The sequence below is a fragment of the Pristiophorus japonicus genome, chromosome 4, assembly GCF_044704955.1.
Source record: "Pristiophorus japonicus isolate sPriJap1 chromosome 4, sPriJap1.hap1, whole genome shotgun sequence".
In the NCBI taxonomy this organism is placed as follows: domain Eukaryota; kingdom Metazoa; phylum Chordata; class Chondrichthyes; family Pristiophoridae; genus Pristiophorus; species Pristiophorus japonicus.
In genome coordinates, this window is record NC_091980.1 from 211,184,268 (window position 1) to 211,203,747 (window position 19,480).

Genomic DNA, 19,480 nt, shown 5'->3' on the forward strand with positions numbered 1-19,480 from the left:
TGGCAGGTCGTCGGGTCCGGATCCCGGATCATTTTACGGATTCCGGACGACCCTGCCACCGATCGGTCCGGAGTCTGGAACATTCCAGATTCCGGAACTCTGGATTCTCGGCGTTGCATCTGTAATTCAATACTCGCCCCTGTCTCCCCATTGCAACCCAGCTTACTTGGTGACTCCGCCCTTCTTTCCTTTTAACCAGTCACTAATCACACACCCATGTCATCCCCTCATTACCCGTGCACCTTAGTTTGTAATGGTATTGAACTCCAAATATGAATTCTCTTGATTTACATAATATGTTCGACATTTAGTTTTGCATTCCCTTCATCCTTAAGGTTTTTAAGGTAAGAATGATTATTCATCATTACCAATGAATCTTTCCACATTGAAAATTCAATTTGAATTTGCCCCAAAACTTGTTTCAATTGATAAGCTTTGAAGAACTAACCCCTCAGAATGGATTAGTGGACTTGACTGATTCAAAAAGTTTGAAATATTCTATATTTGAAAGGCAATAATATGATTCAGAAAAAAATGGTAGACTAATGGTTGCCTTAGGGTGATTAGAAGGAAATAACCTCATCAACAATTTTTGATAACAGAAAGGGAAGTCCAAACAATTTATAACTATCAATAAAACCTGTTGATGAAAGCACTGTCTTGAAATTATCCCCTTGTGTCTGATATATATTTAAAAACAATATACAAGCAGATCTCCAATGATGTTGCTCTGGATAAGTTGGATAAATTGCAGCTTCATAATGAAAAGAATGCAACACTGCGTCACAATTGTAGAAATTCGCCGACTTTGCGACTGGGTTTTTGGCAATATTTCACCATATTTGGCGAGAAAACGGTCGGGGGGAACTTCGGGCACCTTTGTGCAACGGCACTTTCCACTTACGAAGACCTGCAGCAAAGGTAAGTTAAAGTTTTTATTTTTTAATTATTTTTCAGCGATTTGATAGATAAGTGTCTTGTAAATGTTTTGTAATTTTTTTTCCCAATTTTTAAAATGTTTTTCCCCTCCCAAAGCCCAACTTGCAGCGCTATCGGCCTTGGACTAAAATTGCCGAAATTCGCAGTTTGTGCCACGAATCCTCGTGCAATGCCAATTTTTACTGCTGCACAAATTAAAGATTGAATATCCGGCCTACCAGTGGTAGCGAAACGAAAACAGTAATTTTGGTGAAAAATTACAGTTTTCGCTGAAAACCGAATTTCTAGCGGATTTTAAGCAGATTGTAATTTTAAGCAGATCCACCAGGCTGGAAATTGACCGGATCAGATTGGCCAACCGTTTTGCACCTCGCACGCTTTTACTTTCCATTGAACTCAACTTAATTACTGTTTTATTTAGGAACTCTGCAGATTGGAAGATGCTTGTAAATTTCCAGTTCAGAAAGTGACCGTCAATGAGCTGTGGCCTCTGAGACTGTGTAAAATGGAGAGCGGTACACTAAACTCATTCTCACATCAGAACTTTTAGTGTGATGTTGTTTATTCTTTTTTCAGTTGCAGACAGAAAGGCATCAAGACCAACCTGGCAATCTCTGCAGAGAAGAAAAGATCTCCAGGAATAAGCTGAAAAATTGCAGGTAGTGGGCCAGCAAAATTGGATCCTGGTTAATACTGAGCACTGGTACCAGTGAAAACCCACAGGTGAGTTTCTGAGACATAGGTTGAAGCCAAGTGGTAAGAAATGCATTAAAAAGAGCAAGACTGAGCGAATAAATCAGCAAGTAAAGATTTTACATTGGGTATGAATGGACAGAGTAGAAGAAGTTATAAGGTTTATGTCGTGCATCAATCTCCCCTTCATGTGCAAATCACTGATCTCCATTAATGATAAATTGAAAAATAATTTCCAAAGGGAACCCATAATGACTGTCAAACCAAATATGCAGTAATTGTGTCGAGGACGAATTCATGGAATGTATACAAGATGGTTTTCTAGATCAGTATGTTGAGGAACCAACTAAGGAACAGGCTATTTTAGATTTAGTATTGTGCAATGAGAAAGGGTTAATTAATAACATAAGAAATAGGAACAGGAGTAGGCCATACGGCCCCTCGAGCCTGCTCCGCCATTCATTAAGATCATGGCTGATCTGATCATGGACTCAGTTCCACTTCCCTGCCCGCTCCCCATAACTCCTTATCCCTTTATCGCTCAAGAAACTCTCTCTTTCTGTCTTAAATTTATTCAATGTCCCAGCTTCCACAGCTCTCCGAGTCAGCAAATTCCACAGATTTACAACCCTCTGAGAGAAGAAATTCCTCCTCATCTCTGTTTTAAATGGGCGGCTCATTATTGTAAGATCATGCCCTCTAGTTCTAGTCTCCCCCATCAGTGGAAACATCCTCTCTGTATCCACCTTGTCAAGCCACCTCATAATCCTATACGTTTCGATAAGATCACCTCTCATTCTTCTGAACTCCAATGAGTAGAGGCCCAACCTACTCAATCTTTCCTCATAAGTCAACCCCCTTATTCCCGGAATCAACCTAGTGAACCTTCTCTGAACTGCCTCCAAAGCAAGTATGTCCTTTCGTAAATATGGAAACCAAAACTACACGCAATATTCCAGGTGTGGCCTCACCAATATCCTGTATAGCTGTAGCAAGACTTCCCTGCTTTTATACCCCATCCCCATTGCAATAAAGGTGAAGATACCATTGGCCTTCCTGATCACTTGCTGTACCTGCATACTATCCTTTTGTGTTTCATGCACAAGTACCCCCAGGTCCCGCTGTACTGCGGCACTTTGCAATCTTGCTCTTTGATTTTTTTCTGCCAAAGTGCAGTAAAGAGGCCTTTAGAGAAGAGTGAACATAATATGATAGAATTTTATATTGAGTTTGAAAGTGATTTAGTTAAATCCGAAATCTAGGGTCTTAAATCTAAACAAAGCAACGTACATAGGTATGAGGGGCAAGTTGGTTAAGGTAGACTGGGAAACGCCATTAGAAGGTATGATGGTAGACAAGCAAATGCTAGCATTTAAAGAATTAATACATAATTTACAACAAACATACATTCCTTTAAGGCACAAAAACCCCACAGAAAAAGTGGTCCAACCATGGCTAACAAGAGAAGTTAAAGATAGCATTAGATCAAAGGAAGAGGCTTGTAATGTTGCCAAAAAGAGCAGTAATCCTGAGGATTGGGAGGATTTTAGAATTCAGCAAAGGAGAACCAAGAAATTGATAAAGAAAGGAAAAATAGAATGAGTGTAAACTAGCGAGAGAAATAAAAACAGACGATAAAAGCTTCTATATGTATGTAAAAAGGAAAAGATTAGCGAAAGTAAATATGGGTCCCTTACAAGCTGAGACAGGAGAAATTATGATGGGTAATAAGGAAATGGCAGAAAAATTAAATAAATACTTTGTGTCCATCTTCACGGAAGAAGACACAAAAATCCTCCTGGAAATAGTGGAGAACCAAGGATCTAGCGAGAATGAGGAACTGAAAGAAATTAATGCTACTGAAAGCCAATAAATCCCCTGGACTTGATGACCTACATTCTAGGGTTTTGAAAGAGGTGGCTATAGAGAAAGTGAATGCATTGGTTGTCATCTTCCAAAATTCCATAGATTCTAGAACGGGTCCCGCAGATTGGAAAGTAGCTAATGTAACCCCAACATTTAAGAAAGGAGGAAGAGAGAAAACAGGGAACTACAGACCGGTTAGCCTGACATCAGTTGTAGGGAAAATGCTAAAATCTATTATTAGATATAGGTGGTAACAGGGCACTTAGAAAATAATAATAGGATTGGGCAGAGTCAACACGGATTTATGAAAGGGAAATCATGTTTGACAAATCTGTTAGAATTTTTTGAGATTGCAACTAGTAGAATAGATAGGGGGGATCCAGTGGATGTGGTGCATTTGGATTTTCAGAAGGCATTTGATAAATAAGGTGCCACACAAGAGGTTATTAAACAAAATTAGGGCTCATGGGATTGGGGGTAATATACTAGCATGGATTGAGGATTGGTTAACGGACAGAAAATGGACAGAGAGTAGGTATAAACGGGTCATTTTCAGGTTGGCAGGTTGTAACTAGTCAGGTACTGCAATGATTTGGATGAGGGGTCCAAATGTGATATATCCAAGCTTGCTGATGATACAAAGCTAGGTGGAAATGTAAGTTGTGAGGAAAATGCAAAGGGGCTTCAAGGTGATATAGACAGGCTAATTGAGTGGGCAAGAACATGGCAAATGGAATATAATGGCCTTGATATTCCGGTCTCCCCGGGTCCGTACGGAGTGTGTACGGACCCAGGAAGGCATTGGAAAAGCCAGTTTTTGGCATGCAATGCACATGCACTGAAAACCGGCTTTTCCGATCTGTCAAGTTTCTGGCTCGACAGATGGCCGCAGCTTGGGGAGAAGGACATTCCCGCGGCAGAGATTGGGCTATTTGCCCATCTCTTGTCCTGAGAATGTCCTTAAAACTCTTGCACCTGGTAAAAGCAGGCGCATAGCCTACTGTTACCAGCGTAAGAGTTTAAAAACATATGAAAAACATATTAAAATAAAATTTAAAAATACATACTTATGTTTAAAAACCCTGCCTAATCAGATAATTTTATTTTAAATCGTAATTAAAACTTTTTTTAAAAATCGGCAGATATTTTTTTTTCAAAAACATTTCTATCAACTTTAATTTCTATAATGTATTTATGTGAGGTGTTTTTTTGAATGTTTTATGTAGTGTTTGGGTGTTTGGGGGTGTTTCTCATTCATAGTAATAGGAGTTTCGGACTTACGAAGCTCCTATTACTATGAATGAGAAAATACTTTACCGTGATTGGGTGTCCAGGCCCACGTGACTCCTACGGACGTCCCTATGTGAACGCGCTCCGTTACGTAAGAAGAGGAGGCCTCGAGTCCGGGATCTCTGGCGAGCGTTCGACCAAACGATAAATGCGCATCTTTTCTTCTATTTTTAGTCGAACGCCCGCGGGAAGAAGAAACCGGGATTTCAGGGTCAATGTGGAGAAATGTGAAGTTATCCACTTTGGTCGGAAAAATAGAAAAGCAGAGTATTATTTAAATGGTGAGAGATTGGGAAATGTTGGTGTTCAGAGGAGCTTGTTTGACCTTGTACACGACTCACTGAAAGTTAAAATGCAGGTAGAGCAAGCAATTAAGAAAGCAAATGGTATGTTGGCCTTCATTACAAGAGGATTTGCATATAAGAGTAAAGACATCTTATTGCAATTATATAGGGCCCTGTTGAGACCGCACTTGGAGTATTGTGTACAGTTTTGGTCTCCTTACCTAAGGAAGGATATACTTGCCATAGAGAGAGTGCAACCAAGGTTCACCAGACTGATTCCTGGGATGGGGGGATTGTCCTATGAGGTGAGATTGAGCAGACTAGGCCAATATTCTCTAGAGTTTAGAAGAATGGGAGGTGATCTCATTGAAACATACAAAATTCTTACTGCACAGAAACAGGCCATTTGGTCCATTAAGTCTATATTGGTGCTTTTCTCCACCATAATGTAATCCACTCTCCTATTCATTCCCTTTTAAAAGAATCATGGACCCTGCTTCAACAATGGTTTTGTTGCAGAGAATGCCATATTCTTATCATTCTCTGTGTAAAGTAATTAGCTCGAGGCTCCTCTTTAATTAGTTTTGTAATTGGTATATTATTGCTATCTTGCCGACGAGTGGAAACAACTTATCACTATTTATTCCATCATAACCCTTCATAGTTTTGAAGACTTCTATTAGGTCTAACAAAAATATGTCTCAATTGCTGATACTAACAGATCTGGATATTCTGACTTAGGATTTATTCAGCAATAAAAAACAGCCTTTTCTAAAACTCCAGACCCACAAAATTCAAACAGGACAAACCAGCAAATGAAAAATCTAAGAATCACCAGCACTGAATTGCATGGGCTCAAAGGTCATTAAAGGTGGCAGCGCAAGTTAATAAGGGCCATAAAAAAGCAAACGGAATACTTGGTGGACCTTTCCCTTGAACCACTATTGTCATTATGGTGATGGTGTAAGACAATGAACTCCAGAATATTTGCCCATGACAATGAAGGGATGATTGTCAAGTGTTTCTTCATAACTGTAACTCCTCATCCCCGGCAACATCCTGGTGAGTCTTTACTGCTCCTTTTTCATTGCTTTTAGATACTTCCTATAATGGGGTACTCAAAACGGTACACAGTACTCCAACGCCTAACTAAGGTCTTACACATGTTCAACATTAGCTCCTTGCTTTTGTATGGCTTGTCTGGACACAAAACCAAGTATTCGGTTTGCTTTTTTATGGCCCTTATTAACTTGCATTGCCACCTTTAATGACCTTTGAGCCCATGCAATTCAGTGCTGGTGATGCTTATATTTTTCATTTGCTGGTTTGTCCTGTTTGAATTTTGTGGGTCTAGAGATTTAGGAAAGGCTGTTTTTTATTGTTGAATAAATCCTAAGTCAGAATATCCAGATCTGTTAGTATCAGCAATTGAGACATATGTAAATTATTGGGAATATGGAAATAAACTTTATAAGTTCCATGATATACACCTATGTGACCAACAAAGACAAAAGGTTCAACGTTTATATCGTTTAATACCATCTCTCAATGAACAGTGGAAAACACTTAAATCAGTGTAACTTTTCCATTGCTGTTTATATCAAAATAAAGCAAAATGAAGAATGAATAACATGAAATGAACAGTGTCAGTTTACCTTTAATGTCATGTTTTTATTATGAAACTTTAACATATATGCATTTCTATAGAATTATTTTTTACTTTGGATTTGCAAACAGAAAAAGGAGCAGCATTAAGTTCCAAGTGTGACTTGGACATCATCCCTTCATTGTCACTGGGCAAATATTCTGGAGTTCATTGTCTTGCACCATCACCATAATGACAGTAGTGCTTCAAGGAAAAGGTCCACCACCATCTTCTCAGGGCAACTAGGTTTGGCAACGAATGTGGCCTTGCCAGCATTGCCTGTACCCTGCGAACAAATTAAAAAAACAGGACAACATGGTGAATAATAAAACAGAGAAAATAAGATATTAAAAAAGATTTAATCAGCAAAATAGAATAGTGATTGTTTATTTTGTAATCTCTTAAGTACTGTATATTATATTGTCTTGGGAACCTAATAAAGGATAATAACAGTCTTGGGGCTTTGTATTCTGTTTCTTTAAAGTAATTTGAGCAGGGGCCCACGCATGTTCAAAGGGGTCAATCCCACTGAATTTGCACGTCATGTTTTCACATGAAGGAGTACAGAGATATGCATGAATTCCTAAAATGGAAGCTTTTCATTTAAATTGTTCTTCATCTTTCCTTCTAAGAGGGCTGTTGCTGCAAGTAGTCTTGCAAAACAGCTCATGTGCATCTTCCATTAATCAGATTCTGCTCTGTATCATTAAATATTGCTCATATAAACATTGAAATGCTATCTCAAAACTGAAAGGAATTGAACTAAATAAACTAACATTCAGATCAAATCGATTTAGATTTTGATTCAACTTTACTAGCAGACAGATGTATTTTCTTTGGTGTTGTGTGTATTTATCTTCAGCTGCACTCAAAATGATTCTGTGTGGCTTTAACCCAAACAGGCATGAGCATCATACTATCCCCAGTGAGGAGCCAAGAGCTGGATACCATGGCAACTGATGCATCTCCCATGATCACAAACATGACCCCTCTAGAAGAGCCAGAGGATGAGGGAAGGATGAAGGAACTTGATGCCATCCAGCGCTATGAGAAGCCCCCTCCACTTCATACTGGAGCAGACTGGAAAGTAGTCCTTCACCTGCCGGAAATAGAAACATGGCTACGTATGACATCAGAGCGAGTTCGAGACCTCACTTACTCAGTACAGCAAGATACTGAGAATAGACATGTAGATGTGCACCTGGTTCAGCTAAAGGTAAGAATGCGGGGAGGATATTTTTCCAACAGTACCGAACCTTGACATGAATTAATACATGAACTAAAAGTCAACTGGTACTGTATCATTAAATGTAAACCCCTAACTAGCATTAGAATAGTTGGAGCAAATAAATTCTTGTTTGAATTGCAATTTCTGTAATGGGATAGAGTTTAGGATAATGTAACACTACAGGTGTGTGGGTACTGACAGAAGATGGGATTCGCAATCAGATCAGCTAATAGTGCTGCAGTGCTGTTTTTCAAAAGCAGCACTTGGGACACATTTTTTTATGTTAAAGATGCTAATTAAATGCATATTGTTGCTGTTGTCAAAGAACTGTAATCAGCAGTGGTCTGATTTACAGAAATTTATACGTTTCAAAATGTGTTCTTGTAACCCATTTACACCTAGATTCCTAGAATTTTACAGCACAGGAGGCCGTTTCGCCCATCACACCTGTGCTGGCTCCCTGTCCTTTCCACCCAATGGGTATTTCAGAATCTACTTTAACAGCAAAAAAAAATTGTGAAGAAACATTGCATAAAATTTCACAGTATCGGGGGGAGGGGGAGAAATTTCCTCTGTACCCTAGCTGTACTGAAATTGAAAAAAAAATAACAGGGTTGTAATTTCATTGCATCTAGAGCAAAGGGAATCAACCTCCGAGTGTTTATTTCACACACATAAGAACAAATATCTGCTGCAGTAAAATCTGTCCATTGGTTTAACAGCTAATTTCCATGACCTGTTGATGCCCGTGAAAGACATTTTTTGTCAACATTTTCTCCTGATGGCAATGACACTTCCTGAGATACAGATATCGGGTGCTATAGTCACAGAGACTGCCTATGATGATTCTTCATGTCTGAGTCAAGATAAGTTGACATCCGCAGCTATTTCATCATGAAGTGCATCACACTTGAGCCTAGTCCTGTTGTCACCTAAAGTCCACACAGGCATGTTTTCCAACAGAGGTCACTTGATAGCAATCAAGCTGAATGACCTTGACCTTTTAAACCCATGCTGCCCTGGCCAAGACTAGCTGAGGTACACCTGAGGAAACTCCTGCCGTTTATCTTTACCCAGAGCATCCAACTGACCAGGAATATGCATTTTAGGATATTCTGTTCCAAAATAACCTTGGCTAAAGAGGCACTAAAATCTTTGATAGTAAATACTCACCCAAAGTGGTACTTTCTCAATGTTGTGCATTAGTTGCAAATACTAGAATATATAGGAAGCAGTAGGTTTTGACAATTGGAGAACATTTAACATAATACACATTCAGGTATTAAAATACGCTCCCACCAGCGTCTCGATTGAAAATTCATTCCACTGCACAAATAGAATTGCACTTTGATGAAAGAATTGATGTTTCTGTGGATTTACTTTTTGAGCAAAGCCCAGTTCCTCAGGATTATTACAATGAAAATTAAATAAGTGTTCATCCATTAATATCACCTAGTTGTTGTAAAAGTTCTCAGACAAACTCAACAATATTTCATACAATTAATGATAGAAAACAGATAGAACAAATGCAATGGCAAATATAAGGGGAGATATGAATATTTAGTACATATGCACTGAACATAAAAATCTTCACAGTAAATCAAGTCAATTCTGCTCATCAAATGAGCATCAATACTAAACAGTTTAATCTTGTTCAAAGACACAATTGTCTCTTTATGTAAATGAAATAAGCAATTCACAAGTATTATATGCCCCCTGGTGTTAAAAATGACAATGCTGTTTGGAATGATAGGGGACTGCTGCAGGTTCTTTTTAATCTCCTCTATTCATTAACCCCGCATTGGCGCTGGGAACTATCATGCTTCTTGATGGTCATCTTTATGAGGTGCTATCAATGTCACCATATAATTAACTGGCCAGAGATGTAGTTGGGATTGGGCCTTCCATTTTTTCCCTTACGACAAAGTGCTGTATACTTGTCCTGAAATAATTCCGCTGGTAGCTGGCCCCCTAGCTGGATGCTTGTGAAGTTCAACCTGCAAACAAAACTCTGTAGGAACCATACATGAGACTACAGTGCAAACCTGGAGCTGGTGGTGAGGAGTGAGCTGACAATTTTCCATTCGGAAAGGGAATGCTTACGGGAAAATCAACAGTTGCCTGATGCACAATCACACTCAGTTCTTAGGCCATGATGAATGATAACCAGTGTGATTTTTCAATTATACAGGGCAGTTTTAACTAGATCCATTGTGTGTACAGTATAGACTTGCAAAACCCATTTTGGAACAGGCTGGAATCGTGGTCTGAACCTCCAAAGACAAATGATAAGTTTTTAAAACATTTCAATCTGACATTCTCACCTCCCCCGCCCCCCCCCCCCCCACCCCCAACCCCACCCTCAAAATGATAACTGTACTGCCACAATTTGGGGCTTCTTCGATGAGGAGACATCCCACATGCGCACCTATTGGTGAAAGTCTCTGCTGTTCCCATTCAAATTAACGGACCTCCCCTTGACCAATGTTTTCTCTTATTTATTTTGGGGGGGCGGCCCATTCACAGTTTAGGTTCAAAACTTTACATTGAAAAACCAGTCCTGGGCTGTGTGGCTGTGCAGCTTATAGGGAACATTGCCCCTGACCACATTAACTTTGGCAGATCAGTAGTAGCGAGATCCCAGCATTTGCTCTGGGGTTCCACTTGGAATGAACTAGAAAAAAAGTACTCTCTTAGACTTTCTTTCGCCTTAAATAGAATTATTAGTGCAGAAATTGTGGACAGAGGCTTCCCGCGGGCGGATGCCTCCGACCAGCAAAAAATTTACGTATTTACCTGGTGGTCCAGGAAGTTCGGAGACTCGCGCTCCGGGCCTCTACGCGAAGGCCTGCATAGAGGCCCACATATCCCGGAGCTTAGGTGTTTCACAAGCGTCCACGGAATCACGTGGGTCGGCCCAACCAATCAAAGTAGGGGTATTCCCATTCATACTTGTAGTAAGTTCCGTATATACAGAATCACCACAAGTATGAAAGGGAATACTCCAAAAAATACACAAACACTTAAAATATATATTTTTTTAAATCATGTATTTAAAATTATGCAAAATGGAATTTAATTAATTATTTAAAACAAAAATTTTATTTTTTTAAACATATTTTAAAGGGTCAAAAAATAAACTTACTTTATTTCACAGGTTTTTAACTATTTAAATTATTGACAAAAATTTATTTTTAAGTCCTTTAAATCTTTTACACTGATAAAAGTTTTATCAGGCATAAGAATTTAACTACATTCGCTGGGCAGAGGTTTGGCAAATAGCCCAACTCTCCGCCAACGAATGCCATTTCGGTTACATTCGTACGATCTGCGATCTGTCAAGAGGATTCTTGACAGATCGTAAGTTCTAGGTTTCGGCGCAGTGCATGCCTAAACTCGGAACATGCAGGACCCCTACAGGCACATGCGCACCTCGCTTGTGCCCGTACCGGCTGCAAATCTAGCCCCATAATTGTATACATACAACCATTGGAGAGTAATGCTCACAAATCTGTAGTTATACTATAGTGAGCCCAGGTTGTTGTAGCAGAACAGAGATACTTGAGGTAAAAACATGCATTAAAAAGGTGCATAAGATATATTATATCTGTAAGACAAGAAATAAGAATATTTGTTTAAAAATATAACTGAGCTGTTTAAGCCTCCAGGTTTTATCTTTCCTTATAACCCACTCAGTGACGTGCACTAGAATGGACTGATCTGTACCATAGACATCTTGATCACAACTGACAGATGTGGCTTAAGAAATAGCAAGCTGTACAATCTCCGTTTGCTCCTCACCCTGGTAGGATGTTAAGCTGTTGTGTGTCAATCCATGTACTGAGATCTGTCAAAACTCCTTCATTGAAGTATGCTTGAGTGGCATGTAGTGCTGAACTCATTTGCATAGTTTTCTGGTTAAGAATTGAGGCTGTAGCCACTTCGGAGGACTATGCCATTCTTAGTTAACAGATATTAACCAGATTTTCTCCCATAGGAATTAAAGGACAGAAAGTCTAGTCCTTAATTCCTGCAAATTGTTACATGAAACAGCACGTCTGGATTCATGCTGCTGGTAAATTACAGCAAAATGGAACAAGAATATATGTGGTTTAATGGGGAGGTAGAGAGTGATGAGAATGGTGATTCTTGTACATATGAATTATTAGTAACTGCCTTCCAACACTTGTTTCAAAGAAAATGCCACCTTAATTGTAAGCAAAATACAAGCTTTAGGAAGCACGAAGAATATTTCCATAATTTTCCCAGGTCCTTTTAAAAATGTATGTTTTTAGGGAACTATGCCAGAATGATGTATAGATAATTACACCAGAGGTCAGTGATCTGATGACACAGGCTGTGAGTCATCAATCTACTTCTCTCTGGACAACAGAGTACATGATCATGTAGCAATACAATTTTCTCACATAATGCCACTTCAGACTATACATGGACATCTAAATGTGCCAGTGAGCCATATTTTAAATCTATTTAAATTGGTTGCAATTTTCTCCCCAAATTATAGACTGAAGTGATTGAGGTATGTCCTCAAGTGAACCTTTACCGCAGTTGAAAAGGGGTTATTTTCTGCTGATTTCAATGATTAGTGAACTATTGCTTCCTTTACCAATCTGCCTTTTTCTGTCTCCTAAGTGACTAATAACTGCAATATCAGATATTGTAACTTACTTAGACTAGGCGGGGGAAAATGATAGAAACATTCACAAAGATGGAGCAGCCTATTTTTATATTATTAGGGATGTGATGTGTTCATTATCATGTCAGACTAATCATAGTGTTTAATCCTCTTGCGTTATTCCATCAGCAAAACAGTAGCACTGTAATTAAAGTATCGAAAAAGAAAAGAAAGACTTGCATTTATATAGCGTCTTTCTGAAACACCAGACATCTAAGGTGCCTTACAACCAATTAAGTACTAGCAATCTAGCAATTTAATTATTATTAATGTTAATTTTCCCCATAATCACTTCCTGATTTCATTCTCCTCGACTGCCCTGCAGCGCAATTGACTAGTCCATCCTGCCCCTGCCATGGTTCCATACCTAACTTTCCCGATATAGCCAGCACATCTGTTGCAATGGCTTCTCCTCCTGTGCCTGTACAGTCATCACTGGTGTGCACCAAGGTTCCATCTTTGGCCCCCCCTATTCTTTATCTACATGCTACATAGGTTTGTCAACCCTCCATCATTATAGGCAGTCCCTCGGTTGTCCTGGACACTACTGCGAGCAACCTAGGAGAAAAATTTAATTGCCATTAAAAATAATGCGCTTTTTTTCATTTTCATTGAACACTTTTGTTTATTAGTAATAAAAATATTGGGAGATAGGAAAAAGCGTGTTTGACCCGGGTGGAGTGGTTGCTGATGGGAAGACATATGATGAAATCTCCAGGAATATATCCAGCCAGATTTGTCAACCCTAATGCTGCCTCTTGTTGACACTATAAGCACAGGATCGGTTTCCATAAGTATGCCAGTTGGTGCTGTTCTGTCCAGCTGATTGTCCCGCATCCATTCATGGATGAGGCAGAACTTCATCCAATTAAACCGTGGCAAGTCTGAAATCATGCTGTTCAATTCCCACTAGAAACACAGGCGCCTTAGCTCCTGATCCCATCCCCCCTGATGTGGAAATACAAATGTGAATGTTACACTGATACAGTGGGAGTATCCTTTTGATCTTGGGAATTAAAGTATGATATTGGGAAAGGGTAATGGGAGCTTACATTTAAACTACTTTCTTATACTGCTCTCCCTTAAATATCTTTTGATAAGTTCAGTGAATGACTGGTGGAGCTTACATGGTATTGCTTGCAGATAAAATAAGAAGTTGCACCGAATACCTAAATAAATATATACCATTGATGTGCTGCAGTCACATCAATAAATACATTTGTGCAATCAACATGTTGTAGTTGTATAAAGAAATAACATGTCACTTACAAAATTAAGTAATTCTGTGCATCCATATATTCTCTGTAATTCTGTGCATCCGTACTGCTGCAGGTATTACAGCTTCCCCTCCATTGCTTATCATGGTCACGGTCACCTTTGCAACAGGTCTCACATTTTAGCTCAAGAAATTATGCTGCCCCACACACTGCTTTCCTTTCTTACATCCACTCATCCATGTTTTAATCCTTTAATGGGATTAGCTATTGCAACATTTAGCTATGTGGAAACGCTCTATGAGATTTATTGACTAGTTTAATCAATGCTTTGCCTTCTAGACTTTCAACCACCCAAACCCAAACATATGAAACAGTTGTGTCAAAGTAGTTTAGAAGGAAAAATAAGAACTAAAAATGTCAGCCCCTGAATAGTCAACATAATGCAAGGATGACTACAACTACCAGTTCATATTATAACAAGTTTATAGTAGGAAAATGTCCCAAGGCGCTTCACAGGAGCATAATCAGACAAAAGTTGACACTGAGCTAAAGAAGGAGATATTATCATCATAGGCAGTGCCTCGGGATCGAGGAAGACTTGCTTCCAATCTTAGCATGAGTTCTTAAGTGGCTGTACAGTCCAATACGAGAACCACAGTTTCTGTCACAGGTGGGACAAATAGTCGTTGAGGGAAAGGTTGGGCAGGGAGCCTGGTTTGCCGCACACTCCTTCTGCTGCCTGCGCTTGATTTCTGCATGCTCTCGGCGACGATACTGGAGGAGCTCAGCACCCTCCCGAATGCACTTCCTCCACTTAGGGCGGTCTATGGCCAGGGACTCCCAGGTGTCGGTGGGGATGTCGCACTTTATCAGGGAGGCTTTGAGGGTATCCTTGTAACGTTTCCTCTGCCCACCTTTGGCTCATTTGCCATGGACGAGTTACGAGTGGAGCACTTGCTTTGGGAGTCTCGTGTCTGGCATGCGAACAATGTGGCCTGTCCAGCGGAACTGATCAAGTGTGGTCAGTGTTTCAATGCTGGGGATGTTGGCCTCGACGAGGATGCTAATGTTTGTGCGTCTGTCCTCCCAGGGGATTTGCAGGATATTATGAGAGGTGATTGAAAGCTTGGTCAAAGAGGAAAGTTTTAAGGAGGACCTTAAAGAAGGAGAGGTAGAGAGGTTTAGGGAGATAATTCCAGAACTTAAGGCTTAGACGGCTGAAGGCACGGCCACCAATGGGGCGAAGGGAGTGGGTGATACCTAGGAGGCCAGAGTTGTAGGTACGTAGAGTTCATGGACAGTTATGGGACTGGAGGAGGTTACAGAGATAGGGAGGGGCGAGGCCATGGAGGGATTTAAAGACAAGAATGAGAATTTTAATTGGAGGCGTTGATGGACAGGCAATGTAGATCAGCAAGGTGATGGGTGAAGGGGACGGTGCAGGTTAGGATATGGACATCAGATCTTTGGATGAGCTTAAGTTTATGGAAGGTGGAAGATGTGAGGCCGGCCAGGAGAGCATTAGAATAGTGGAGTCTACGAGGTAACAAAGGCATCGATGAGGGTTTCAGGTGCAGATGGACTGAGGCAAGGGTGGACACAGACAATGTGATGGAGGTGGATGTAGATAGTCTTTGTGATGGAGGGAAATAGGGTTGGAAGCTCAGCTCCGGGTTAAATAGGATATAGCCACCATTGCGAACAGTCTCGTTCAGCCTGAGACAGTGGCCAAGAAGGGGAATGGAATCAGTGGCGAAGGCATAGAGTTTGTGGCAGGGGCTGGAGATAATGGCTTTGGTCTTCCCAATGTTTAAGTGGGAAAATAGCAGCTCAACCAGAACGGATGTCGAACAAGCCATATTACTTCATGATGACGCACCTAAATATAACTTAGAGCTCCACAGGATTGTGCTCCTATGTTTCGAGCAGAAAGTGGGCATGCAGCCCATGTTTATCTGCCATAACTTTCCTGTGAGCGCAGCTCCCCACCTGAAATTCAGAATTGGCACTTATATGTCCTATAAGCCGCTTTTTGTCCCTCTCTGAGCCCTAACCAGGGCATTAATGCGCCCTTGCAACAAGCATTTGGAAGGTATAAGGAGTGGGAGGGGGACTGCATGTTGTGGAGGCAAGATACGTAGGATGGAACAATGACTTCTGGGACACAGATTTGATTCCAGCGAAAGCAGATTTATTGAAGCTATAATTAAGATTTGGACAGTTTCAATACCTTTCCTATTTGACATTATAGAAAGCTTTACTGAGGTAGTGCTCATTTGACTTTATTTTCAAACACTCTGGTACAGAGTGTCTGAATGTTATTCTGGTGCTCTGCTGAGGACGCATGGATGAGCAGTGTAGTGAGAACCCTGCTAACATCAGTTTACGAGACTTGGGATTGCTTGATATTGTGGCTCTAAGGAAAGTGAAAAATATTCATCCAGGATCTCAAATTGTTCCTGTGAAATATATGGTTGAAACATGTTGCTTTGATAATTATTTTCCTTTGTAGATTCTTTACTAAGTCACTCTTGTATACGCTCAACAACTATTCTGTGTCAATCAAAGGTTTCAGAATAATTCTGGTTGATATCATGAAGAGGCTAAGATGTGGCTAAGTCACTGTAAAATGCAGCCAGTGTAAGGTGGTGAAAGGAGACTACAGTTTTAAAGCACAACAGCAATATCCAATTGGAGTACAGAATTAAACATGGTGTTGCATAATGCTCAGATGGATTGGAAGGCAGCTTTGTCACTTTAGAGCATTTAATTTTTAAACATTATCCTTTATAAGGAAAACATTTTTGATCCTTTTATTGACTCTGAAGAATGTTCCTCATTATCACTGACTCTGTTTCTGCCCCCCCGGTAATTTTTTTGATTTGAGAAAATAAATGCTTCAAAACGGAAAAAAAAGTTAAATAAATACTGTTATTTTTACAAAATAACCATGAGAGCCAAAATTGACCTCTGGCCAGTCTGGCAGCCACGGGTTGGTGCGGAATGGCTGCCGAGTTTCTGCGGAGGGGCCGCCATTTTAAACATTGTCCTTCCTCGGAGTCTGAGCGGTGTAGAGGGCCGCTCCACCTGTTTTCCCGCCACGGTGTGCACAAGCTGACCTCTTACTGACCGGCGGCGACTCCTTCCCGTAGTTGCCCCGCGGGAAATATTCCTTTTGCGGAATTGCCCCACGGGAGTGGCGGCGCCGTTGATCGGTGCCCCCGAGAGCTTTTTCTGTTAGCGCACTTGTTGGTCGGTGACACGGCCGTCCTTAAAGGGGAGGTGGCACTGACTGCCAGGTCAACCCGACAACTATGCCCCCAAGTTCGGCCGGGCCACCAACAGGCAGCCTGGCACCCCTTCTTGGGGCCAGGCTGCTAGCTCGGCCGAAACTCTCCCTGGTGGCCCAGTGGATCTAACTGAAAAATATGTAGAGCTCACAGCGGTCCTCCCCTTTAACTAAAAGGGAGAGAGGTTGTTACATGTCAGAGCGGCACTGATGACCAACCCGTTACAAGGTCACTTCCGCCCACAGCCACAACAACAGCCGCCTCGACCGAAAAACCTCAAAGTGCTGAATATCGACGGCATCTCTGTCACATGGGTTGCGGCAGAGAAAATCTTTTCGGACGGTGGGCAATTTTCAGCCCAATGGCTTCAATATCACAGCATTTATCCTAATGATAATGAGGTGGCACACGAATGAACGCATTAACTGAAAACATCCAAGGCCATCATTTTAACTGGACTGACCTTTCCAATAGACGAAAATGAAATGACCTCTCAACAGCTGACCGTATTAAATATTCAAAATGTAAGACATCGCTGTGGAAGTGAAAAAAATTGTTTCATAAGCAAGCAAAGTGTTTCAGTTTAATGATTAATTTATTGTTATGTTACCAACCTATTTTGTTTCACCATCTGTTTTTTTTTGTATAAAGACTGCTTTGAAAATTCGGCAGAAATTTCACACATCAAAGATGAAACAGCACCCAGAGAATATTTACATTAATGACTTACAACAGAACACAACGCAGAAAGACATTTCAATAAAAAGAATGAATGAAAGTGACTTAATGTTCATTTGTCGCAAGTTGTTCACAATGATAGTCCCAGCTTTGTGAAAAATGCTAAATAATAGCTCCATTAACTGTCAAATACCTGGATGATGTCCTGGGGGAACTATTTCCGGGAATACAGTCCATTTTACACACCTTTGTCAGACGAGCTATTCTGCTGAATTATTTGGTTCGTTTGTAGGTGCCATATTCAGTAGACTTACTGCACTTGATCTTTCTTTCTCATGTGGCTTCTTACACAGAAGCTTCTTCTGAAGAGAAAAAGCTTAGTATGAAATTGGGAGTGACAAGTGCTGTAGCCTGCGGTGCTCAAACCAAGCTGCACTGAATAAATTGCCAACTTTCAGTATTTTTTTCCTTTTTCTAAATTTGAATAAAGTTTGTTTTTGTCATGTCTATATCAATTTTGTTTTTTAACAAAAAAACAGTCTCGCCCCTTATTTTACCCTCCCTTTTCAGACCGATTGTGTCATTAATTCCCAGCTGACAGTGTGGACAGACAGCCTCCACTTCGGCTGTAAAATAAAATACTGCAGAGGCTGGAAATCTAAATCAAAATCAAATAATACTGGAATCACTCAGCAGGCCAGGCAGCATCTGTGGAGAAAGGAGAAAAAAAGTTAACATCTCAGATATAACCTTTCATCAGCGTTCTGCCAAAGTGTTTTACCTGAAAGGTTACCTTTTTTCCCCTTGTCCCACAGATGCTGCCTGACCTGCTGTGTGTTTCCAGCAATTTCTGTTCGTGTTCCACTTAGATAGCTTATTCTTGCTTAATTGTTCACTAGATGCTGCGCAGCATCCCTGATTGACTTCCCTACAATTCTTCATTCTTTCATGAATGTGGAGCATCTCACAATGAGAAGGCAGTCCAGGTACACTAATACATAACTGAGGAAGGGGAGTGTACGACCAAGATAATAAAAAATCTCAAAAAATAAACTCAAACAACCATTTACTGTCCTAGATGTTATTAGAGAAGTTCTTGATGATAAATCTTGTTTATAATGTGGTAAAATACTTGGTTAAAAAAACATTGTGAAATATCAACAGCAGGTCAGTGTATTACTTAGCAACATACTCATCCCAACAGCAGGGTATTTTGTATTAGTAATCAGCTGAGGGTTAGCACAAGCTCATGATAGGATAGAAATATAGAAAGTAGGTGCAGGAGTAGGCCATTCGGCCCTTGGAGCCTGCACCACCATTCAATATGATCATGGCTGATCATGCAACTTCAGTACCCCATTCCTGCTTTCTCGCCATGCCCCTTGATCCCTTTAGCCGTAAGGGCCATATCTAACTCCCTTTTGAATATATCTAACGAGCTGGCCTCAACAACTTTCTGTGGTACAGAATTCCACAGGTTCACAATTCTCTGATGTTATGTAATAACACATTTATAAAAACAACTAGCTTTTTCTTATTGAGAACCAAGATGAATGGCCAAGGCTCATTGTGCAGGACACCACCAAGGTTGAACAGAGTAGAAGAGAAGACCATGTAAAGCAGGAAGTAGTAATTGGATCGACATCAAGCTTGG

At 40.4% G+C, this 19,480-nt stretch overlaps 1 protein-coding gene across 3 annotated transcripts in view; it reads left to right on the forward strand.

The window, feature by feature from the left end:
* Positions 1-19,480, forward strand: part of akap6 (A kinase (PRKA) anchor protein 6) — a 589,551-nt gene that overhangs the window by 114,129 nt on the left and 455,942 nt on the right. For all 3 annotated transcript variants that reach the window (XM_070879057.1, XM_070879059.1, XM_070879058.1), the window contains 2 exons: positions 1,516-1,662; positions 7,620-7,933. In XM_070879057.1, coding sequence (XP_070735158.1) covers positions 7,622-7,933 — 312 coding nt within the window. In that variant the 5' untranslated portion in view covers positions 1,516-1,662; positions 7,620-7,621. The remainder of the gene's footprint in view (positions 1-1,515; positions 1,663-7,619; positions 7,934-19,480) is intronic.